The sequence below is a fragment of the Bombus flavifrons genome, chromosome 3 (genome assembly GCF_040668555.2).
Source record: "Bombus flavifrons isolate JBK064 chromosome 3, iyBomFlav1_principal, whole genome shotgun sequence".
NCBI lineage: Eukaryota > Metazoa > Arthropoda > Insecta > Hymenoptera > Apidae > Bombus > Bombus flavifrons.
Genome location: NC_138444.1, coordinates 16,825,765 through 16,836,268, shown reverse-complemented (window position 1 = coordinate 16,836,268; position 10,504 = coordinate 16,825,765). Strand labels below are relative to the sequence as shown.

Below are 10,504 nucleotides of genomic sequence, written 5' to 3'. Positions count from 1 at the left end.
AAAGGAGGTTAAGATAAAGAACGAGGTACGTGAAATTGTATTTCTTTCGTTTTTGAAGAACAAGGCAATTGAAACACACATATAGATTGTAATCTATTTTATAAAGAAAGATTGTGTAATATCTGATTGCTTGAAATCTTGAATTCAGGATAAATGCTGATTGGTGTGACGGATAAGACGGTGGAATTCGGAGAACGCAGTGTTAAGCATATAGAATCTCGAGGACTTAATTGTCTACTAGAACTACTGGAAACCTTATACAGTAATCAGCAATCGTATAGAAAAAAGCGCGATTACGATGATTGCGAGTCCTACCTAATGGGATTTTCCTCGGTCTAATATGCGAAGCGAGCTGGGTCTCATGAGACCTGTTCTGGGTCTGCTGAAACCTACTTATAATCAGTATCCATTCTGACTTCGGCGTTAGAAAATTTGTTTCTGAAATAAACTAATTGCCGTCGACAATACGAAATGAAGAAGGGAGCATTTTTCACTACGGTAAACATATAAATGTATATATACCGATTTTAATCTATAAATACGAATTACTGGTAAACTGACAGTTATATAATAAATGGTTCAGATAAAAAATGGATGATTCCAAGCGGACTATAATCTGATGTAATTAATTTTCTTATAGATGGGCGCATAAAGATCATATGAAGGTGATATACGTTCCCTTAAATGGAATCATATAATTTTTAATGCGCTGTCTTGATATTCTTTATAGCAAATTATTAACTTATATATGTCGAAAAAACACTAGCTTGACTGATAATTTAGCTTTTATCTTGTAAGACCTATCGTATGAAAGACGAGGAAAACAAATACAAAAGTAATACTTGCTTCACATCTTTCCTTGTCTTTCATACGACCGGTTCTACAAAATAAAGAGTAAAATATCTGCTAAACTAACATATACATATATATGTTTATAACAGCGTAAAACGCATTAATAATAATTTTTAGTCAAGATATAAAAATAGCCAAGGTCTCGTATGCATTAAAGAACTGGTCTACTGCATATTTATGGCAGGCAGAAGTCAAGCGGAAGTTAGCCAGATCTTTTCATTCGTAAAGTGGGAATCATAAACTTTAATTTAAGCCCTATTACGACCTTGTACTCGATGACGTAGGAAGCTAACGATAAAAAGTCAATTTGTTTATAGTTCGCCAGGAAATGCTAATGGGATGAATTCCGGTAGACCAAGGTATTTTGGTAATACTAATTGAACTTAAATAAATTGGACATGATTAAATTCCTTGTACTCCATGACGTAGATATAAAGCCATAAAAACGGACGGAAAGTTACTGTATTTAATCATATAGCAGTAGGTTGCGTTCTTACAGAGCAGATGCCTTTCGTTTATTTGTCAGTAAGATATTATCTGACCTCATGGTCACTTTTGGTCTTTCGTCTTCGATGGGATACGGTGAGGGTGAGATTGCTTTGTTTGTATCATCAGACTTTACCGTCATTGTATCATCTTTGTTCTCGTGACCTGATCTCAAGTATTCGAGAGTGTCGCACAGCAGAGCCACGCGTTTCGCCCTCGTATCAGTGAGATAAAACGCTAATGTAACGACGAAATTATTTTACTTTATATATTTTCGTTAATAAAAATTTCATTAAAGTATTGGCGAGATTGTCCTGATTGAACTGAGACCAAAAAGCGATTCTATTATATTGGCAATTAGCTGATTCTCCGAGATCCTTTCTTCTTTTAAGTGGTATAGTTTACTCTTCGATACACATATCTACTGCTATACTTAAACAATTGCAACTGTTTCTCGCATAGAAATGATATTTCGTTGCTCGAAAGATGTCCATACTACTCTCATAAGTAGGTCTCATGAGCTCGCCTCGAACGATACTTGGAGACATACCTCGGGGCAAATCTCATTGCGTAGGTAGGTCATACTTAAGAGTACATTATACATTGCTGGGAACAATTACTAAGTAACTCGTTGCTTGAAAATAAAATTAACAATTAGAAACATTTTACCGTACGTAGAGATTAGCAATGGTCCATCTCAGAGTACGTATCTCTTTGCTTAAAGAAGTTTAAAACTTTATCTTAAAGTCATAGTTCATAATAAGCTTTCAATAGAAGTACAGGGTTACGTCAGTGACTTAAATGGCTGAAAATGATGGATGGTGTTATTTGGCAATTAAGAAGAATTGGACGAACTTGTGGGATGAAAAGAATCCTCGAAAGTCTTGAAACGCCTGATTCGAATTGCACGTTAAAATAAAGCGACGTTGAGCAAAAGACGCTCTATTTCAAGCGATTTTGTGTCTAACGTTATGTACAGTCAGTGCGAGGTTTACCCGTGAGCCTGCCTCTTGTCGTAACATAGAGTACGCGACGTAGTTACGCGAAGCAAAGTGAGCAACGGTTACGCTTTCGACAAAGTCGTCTCAATCCATTTCGTCAATACACGTATCCAAACGAAGGAGCTGCGAGGCACCTTTGATCTCGCCGAGAACCCAGCAGTCGTTGGTTGGTCCCGAGGCAGCCTCACGAGACAATCTCGCACTGCCTGTACATCGAGTCAGCAGCAGTTTCATTTTTATTGATCGTGTCGTTTTAATCTTATCAGCACATTGGAACATAGATTACGTGTCTTGGAAAAAGTAAAAAAACCGAAAAGCTAAGTTAGCGTAACGTAACCGTTTCGATAATACTTTACGTAAAGTTACGAGAATTTTCTTTTCGAACTATCCCATAAGTAAACAAGGGTGTATTCTTTAAATGTATTTGTATCTCTTATCAAATAAATTTTACCAGGATTACATGTATTAAGAGGTTTCTATTTGAAAGATAATAAAAAAAAAATATATAAAACAAACATCGTTGTAGAAACTAGAAGAAATAATTTTAAATTACCAAATTCCTAAAACCGTTTTGACGTCATTACATTATGAAGAATATTCAAAATTCTCTGGATACTCTCGATGATAATTCGATTTAATTATTAACACGGAGGTCCCTTCCGTGTTAAGCTATTGCACCTTTTGGTTAAGAAAAGCGACATCGCTTCTTACGTCTTTTCTAATAAAATATATCGACGTGGATTCAACTAAATTTTAATCGCATTCTACACATAGAATATATCACTTTTATAGATTGAAGATTATTACGTGCGATATTGAAGACTTTAAACCCTCATAAATGGAAACATCGACGAGTAAGGTGAAATAATCGTTTGACTTTCGATAAATCACGATAAGATAGGGAGCGGGCCAATATTCCGTGTTGCATCGGCATAAAAAAGTGTACTCGTGGCAATCCGTGGAAAAAAAATCTAGCCGACACAATTGACCTCTACCGCGAATCCAAGCGTTCTTCGCACGTAAACAGTGTTCAATTTTAATACGAGCTATCGATTTCAACAGAATCACAAAAAATGTCGCTTTTTTTCTTTTGCGCTCATGAAGCGAAATCGTCGAGTGAAAGAACTATTGAACGAGGACAAAAGGAAACGAAATATCGACGACAGAAAAGTTACAAAATAAGAATTCATTGTTTAAATAAAAACAGTTATTGTTCGTTGATCAGAACCATGTTTGGCCAAAGAGAGTTCCATCGAATGTTTTCGAATTGACGGTTATAATCGATTTTATATTATATGATAGCGATTATTGGAACGAGTTCAACAAAAACGTAATAGAATTAAAAGTATCCGAAATACAAAAATAAAGTAAATAATTTAGAGATTTTATAACAATGTATTTATTTGCTACGACAATGAAATTCTATCGTTATAGAAATTAAAAAATTATAATTATCGATTTAGAAAGATTCGTAAACTCGTCGTTATTTCACTTAGGAGAAAAATGCTGAAAACTAACGGCTTATAACAAATAAGAAATTAGGATGTAAACCTTGAATATAAGTTGAATGTAAACACGATCAATGACCTTCAATTACAAACTATCACGATTGAAAAATCACAATAGCTCCCAACCATTCGAAATCGTACGGTTACAATTGCTATTAATTAAACGCACGCACACTATTTCGTTGAAGCCTGACGAGGCAAGGGTTAAACAGTTATTGGTTGTGTAGTGGAACGGGTACGATATAAATATCACAATTAATTGACCACTTCACTGATGAAAGTGTCAGGGTTCAAAAGCCTTAGATTCACTTTTGTCGTTAAACACCGCAGCGCCGCTCGTTGTGTAGAAAACTTGCTAAAACCCCGCTTCCCATCGAACCAGATAACAGCCAGATAACACGGATCTATCTCTTTTCTATATTTATATTCTGAAAAATTAACGACAGCAATTAGCCTTTTAGATAACTCGTTCACTGAAATAAATTAAAAACGTCGAAAATTGGAAAAGCAAAAGTAGGAATTAGACAATTGATTTCTAGAACGCCTTTTTGTACAGACTTTTATATCATTTCGACCCTTTGCCTCTGTGTTCGTTTCTTATTCCATAATAAATTGATAGTATTTGACATTGGGGGAAAATTTACCTACGTCGTTACTCCTCTCGGATGAATAGCACGCACGATGGTGCTTGCGCCGAAAACCCGGACAAAACTCGATTTCAAAAATTTTGTGTAAACAAAAAGATTTTGCTATACCAGATACTTAAATGTATAAGGAATAATACATCGATATTCTTTTTCATTGTAACTGAAAGTTATGAATACGTTTCTGTCCTCGTCACGTGCGTCTGTTTACCTGTACTGATTCCACTTACTGAACACAGAGTATAGATGACCCTGCCCGATAGATTTTTTTTCATTGTTACCCGGTAACGTGCTCGCAGAACACAGGAAAATCTTAATAACAGCGGACCTTGGCGTAATGATGTTGTCGTGCGTTTTCTAATCAAGCGGTATAGTTTTAGATATAGATTGCGCTGCACGAGTAATTAAAACGCACGGAACAATAGAAGAGTGTAATTAACACTGGTTACAAACATATTTAGTTTGTACTAATTGGTTCGCAAGACAAAGAACAAAGAGTCGATAGTTTCATTCGAAACGTTATAAGGATGGCGACCGTCAACACACGTAAAAACGCACACACACACGATGAATATGGAATGTAGAAAAAGCAAGGAACACTCGTATTTGAAAGGATAATATGTACCATGTACAATTGTCGAAGCTTCTACAGCGAATTACACTCAAGACTAGATTCGACAAACCCTATTAACCTTTCTGATCTTAACTAATCAACGAAATCGATCGAACGCGTGCCATATGAGAACGTATACGAACGTTATGTTAACCAGTGCTTAGTTCTACGACGCCATCCTAGATGCGAGGATGACTAGCGTCATCTCACTTATTGTTAGGACTGCAGGCACGAGAAACGTATGACTTTGTACCGGCAGGGATAAGAATCGATATTAAGTATTTTGAATCTACTAAATAAAAGTATCGCGTCATGTCATCCTGTAAATCGTGTCGTTTCTTATCGAATTTTATATGTCCGTATCTTGTTTATGCGATATATTTATAGAAATCTTTTTTCTATGCTTTACAAGATACTGTTGTCGTCAATCTACAAAATGTATCCGAAGCAATTAGAAGGGATATGTTTTATTTTTAAAAAAAGCGAGAAACAACGAGTATGAACGCAATTCATTTTCGGCATTGCATACCGTATTCATTTTAAAGAGGCAATATACTTAAACGTGCCGCTGACAATATTCGTAACGTGTACGGAGAACGTGTTTAAGCGTAAGAGAATATCAAAGGTAAATTTTCGAATAACCATAAAACAAGATCCGATTTACCAGCAAGAATAAACGTAAGGGAATATTGTTATTATTTACAAGTACTGCCACCTCATCGATTTCGATGATTTTTTAATATGTTATAGAAATCAACATTTTGAACATCGTTTTCCTAAACATATAATCCTCGGCTGACCTTAGTTTCCGAGATATTCGCAAAAGGCTGTCGGTACAACTACAGTGAATTCTGCCTGTATTGTGCATCGGTGACAACGTATGCGCTAGTATTGGTTACAGACTCATTGTGGCCGAATAAAATAGCACCTGGCCCAAAACTAATTCTTATCGTTCGTTTATAGCATATATAGATTTAGTTAAGCGTCATTTTACCAATGTTAACACATAAGCTATCACGGATGCACGATTATAGGCAGAATTCACTGATACCGACACATTTTTGCGAACATCTCGGACAATTAAGGTTATGCGGTAGGAAAAAGTTGTTGAAAATGTTAATTTATACAACATACTCAAAAATCATCGAAATCGGTGAAGTTGCAGTACTTGAAAATAATTACCAACTTAAATATTATTATTATAAGCATAAAGTTAGCGTCAAGAAGCGACACAACTTTTGGGATGCCTGTCATTCGATAATCTACAAACTACACGAGTGTTTTTCTCTTTATATAATAACGTTCGATCGATCTAACTATAATCTAAATCATTATCGTGGTTGGCGATAATTTTGAGCATTGATGACTAATTAATTACAAGGGATTAAATTTTGTAGAAAATTTTCAAAGAAAAATTAATCACGAAAGATGTATCGTGCAGATGCCCTTAATTAGTCTTAATAAGCGATTAAGCGAGACAAGTACCGCGTAGAAAACATTAGTTCTTTCGTAGAAAAATACAATTAAGCGACATGGTGCGATTTCTTTTTTCTCGACACCTTGCGAGAAGCAGACAAGTATTTATATTTAGATAAATCCGAATTTATTTTGAATACTTGATAATCTTCTTAATACTTATTAATACTTGTTAATCTTCTTATTTTGGGGGGGAAGATATCGTAATTAAGCGCCGATAACTTTTGTTCGAAATATAAACGTGTTTCGATAATAGCACGGACAGATGAAATTAAATTCAAACTTTACTAGACGTTGAAGAAAGAAATATGCATCGATAGAAAGTAACATCGTCAGTACGTTGAACGTTACGTAACACAATCAATTTGTTTCGATTATTCGACGCGAAGATACTTGCTTTCACGGGTACGATTTTTACAATAACAGTTAGTTCTAAATGAAAATATGCATGTACGTATACGCGTTGCGAATGAAACGAAAAAAGGTACATATCAAATAAATGAATATTTACATAATCGTATTTATTCTATTCTAGCGATTTATCGAAATTAGGTTGGAATTAATATCTTGCGTAATAAAACAAGAAGTTCAGCAAAGATTATAATCTTAAAAAGAAAAGAAAAGTGAAGAAAGAGAAAGAATATAAGATACGATTAAGCACTTTGATACCTAAATATGTGCTTCTTTGTTATGTACAATTATTACATATGCACCGTCTATAACGCGTTAATTAATCGTTTCTGCTAACACGTATGTATATTTTTATTTTATTCTACTTCTTTCCAGTTTACCGACACGGAGACGTCGAAAAGAAACACTAGTTAGTACTAGTAGCGAATATTATTATCATCAAGCCCGTAAAAAATTCTTTTTCCATAATCGAACGTGCTTATGCTTCGCTTAATCATATAATCATTTGTTAAATACTTTTTAATGTTAAAAATAAATATTTACTTAAAAACCAAAACAATATTAACCTTACCAATTAGTTACTACAACGCGCGAAAGATATTTCGAGAATAAATCACCAACTACGTCGATAAGATGTTAAATTGATCGCGAAGCCAGCGCAACCATAGCTTTTTACAGGAATCGTTTTCTTAAAACGTATGAATAATTTCGCACCGAATATACTACAATAACGATTTAAGGGGACCTCGTTCCGGACGAGGATTTCAAAAAAAGAAAAAACAAAAAAGAAGAAAAGCTACATATCCATCGATTATTTACTACGTGTTTTCTCTTTCTAACATAACCTATCATAGATGCTTCTTTTTTTACATTATACTTTTCTTCTTTTTTCTGTAAACATTGCACTTGAAATGAGCATACCAACGAGCTGGCGGAGATGATATGCTGAATAATTGAAAAATGATGGCACACGTGCATACATGCGTGTCGCGATTATTGTTTCACGTAAGCGAATCATACGTATATACGTGTACATGTACACACGACGCGTAAACACCCCTATCAAGTAAATATCGTGTATATACGGCGTATATTTTTTCCACGGTATAACGCAATTCAAGTATAATAAGAACTACATGCGTAATAGTATAATATATCGGATATTACAAAACATCCACGCTTCTAGCTCAATGTGTGCATATTAATCCCTACGTGTATATCGGATGTACCAGTCTTTTCGGGCTAAATATTTTCAGGATGTTTTACGGATATAAATAAGGAAAAGACTTTATGTAAACGTATACCGATTTTATAATATAATTGTTCAAAGCTTTATTAAAAAGTTATAACAAAAGAGAAATACGAAGAGAACGATGGTTAGGCCTCCGATGATATCGCCCTAAACTTTTATATCTAGGTAACTTTGAAAAAAAAGTTATGTACATACATCGAGCAAATAATATAGTGAAAATGAACTTTGCATTGTATATCGATAGCGAATCTATTTTCGTCTTATAGCATAGTAATTGTAAGATTGGTATCATTCTCTTTGTATTTACCTATGGTCATAGAATATCCTGACAAGATTTGGTCGAAGAAAACTGGAATACCCTGCATACGTATCAAAGAAAGAGGAAAAAACAAAAGTAAAGGAAAGAAACGAAAAAAGAAAGGAGGAAAAAGTAAAACCGCTGGTTCCATAGTGCAATTTAATATTTGACTTTTGCCTTAACCTCTTCCGCGACTCCACCCCACCTGAGTTTGTAGACACGCGACCGCCACTGTATCAGAGGATCTAGAACTGCCTGAAGGAAAAGATAAGGCCTTGTGATCTCGCTGAGTAACCATCCGCATACGAATTCTAACTTGTTGAACGGCAACGGACCGTTCTGGACGACGCTCAATAGCGTCCAGTCGAACATGAACCACAATAGTATGTGTACCAAATAGAAAACAAGGGAGTCCCACTCGAAGAGTACGCTGGCCGCCCAGGAAGCACAGGCACCTAACACTAAACACTCGCTAAGAGGTTCGAGAACGATCGTGGTAGGCAACATAGCCACCCTGAGCTTCGCCCACCTCCGTAATCTCGCCTGGAACGAATGCAGCTCGCAATGACCGCTATTCTGCAACGCCGGTTGCGAGGACACAGTGATTCGCCAACCACGGTCGGTCAGTGACTTCGCGTAGAAAAAATCTTCGGCTAAATACACACCGAACGTCTTTAAACCGCCGACCTCATCGAGGGGAGCTTTTCTCAACAACGCTGACATCCCTGTGTGACAATTGATCCTAAGTAAATCAGCGGCTAGGTACATACGCGACTGTACAGTACCGAAGAAGATTTTCTCGTATGCCGCGGCAAAACCTTCGCGATCACAGGTAAACGGCATCTGATGCACTAACGCAACATTGTCGGTCATGTAATTAACCATATCCAACAGCGTGTCCTCCTTCATCTTGATACCACTGTCACTAATCAGTACATACTCGTGTTTAGCCGCCTCGTACGCTGGTTGCATATTGTTGATCTTTGGATTCACGCCCACGTTACAACCGCCGATGAAAAGTCTCGCATCCACTTCTGGATACTTTTCGATCAGTTTACGTACTAACATCAACACCGGATCCGAGTCGTCTTCCACGCAGAACAGTAACTCGTAACGGGGATATTGCATCGTAAAGAATGTCTCTAAATTGCTGAACAGATTCGGATCAACGCCCATCAGGGGCTTTATGATCGACACACCGGGTAAGGGCGTTTCGTAGGTTGGTACTTGAGTGACTTTACGGTGCAGCTTCCAGTGACCGGCTATCAGTGCCAGTACATGAACGATCCACATTACCGACCAGAATATCATGAAAAATATAGCAAAGCCGTACAAGGTATATATCATGGAGTTCATCTTCGAATAAGGATCCTTGATACTCGGAGGCCTAACCTCCGGATAGGGGAAGGTCTCCTGACTCACCTCACCACTTTGTCTTTTTTCTCGCTCTCTCTCCCCCCTCTCTCTCTCTCTATCTGTTTGTCTCTTTCTCTTGTTTCCTCCGTGATTATTCGATCCTTTCGTACCTATCGATCCGAGCGACGATCTGAAAGCCCGCCATCCTTCGTGGATATCTAATAAACGGTATCCGCGGCATCCTTGACGAGGTTCTCGCCGTGCCGCGATCACGGATACCGAGTGTGTAGAAAAATCGCGCGGGCCATCGATGATGTGTTTTCGGCAATTCCCACGGTGTAACACCGTTTTCACGGCGATCACAACGACGACGACGACGACGAAGACGTGGCCACCGCTTCCAACACATTCACGTACTAGGTTCCCCCGCGCGGTTTATAGGGTAGGTATAGGAAGCTACGTAGCCGCGTCCACGGCTACGAGCACTCCAGAACGCCGGCACGCTGTGCCAACGAAGGTATACCAACTGAACGTACTCCTCTCTCTCCCTCTCTCTTTCTCTTTTTCTTTCACCTTCCACCGGAACAACGATAGGAGAGATAGGAGG

General features: G+C 37.2%; 1 protein-coding gene across 2 annotated transcripts; it reads right to left on the bottom strand.

Annotated features, from left to right (window-relative positions):
• Nucleotides 1-3,107: 3,107 nt before the first annotated feature.
• Nucleotides 3,108-10,031, bottom strand: GlcT (ceramide glucosyltransferase). 2 transcript variants are annotated; one of them, XM_069132948.1, is made up of 2 exons: nt 8,747-10,031; nt 3,108-4,275 (listed from the first exon to the last, which is right to left on the bottom strand). In XM_069132948.1, the coding sequence occupies exons 1-2, from the start codon at nt 9,895-9,897 to the stop codon at nt 4,269-4,271; spliced, it is 1,158 nt and encodes a 385-aa protein (XP_068989049.1). In that variant the 5' UTR covers nt 9,898-10,031; the 3' UTR covers nt 3,108-4,268. The 2 variants fall into 2 exon arrangements, with proteins under 2 accessions (XP_068989049.1, XP_068989048.1); XM_069132947.1 differs by lacking the exon at nt 3,108-4,275 and having other exon boundaries at nt 7,508-10,031.
• Nucleotides 10,032-10,504: the final 473 nt, after the last annotated feature.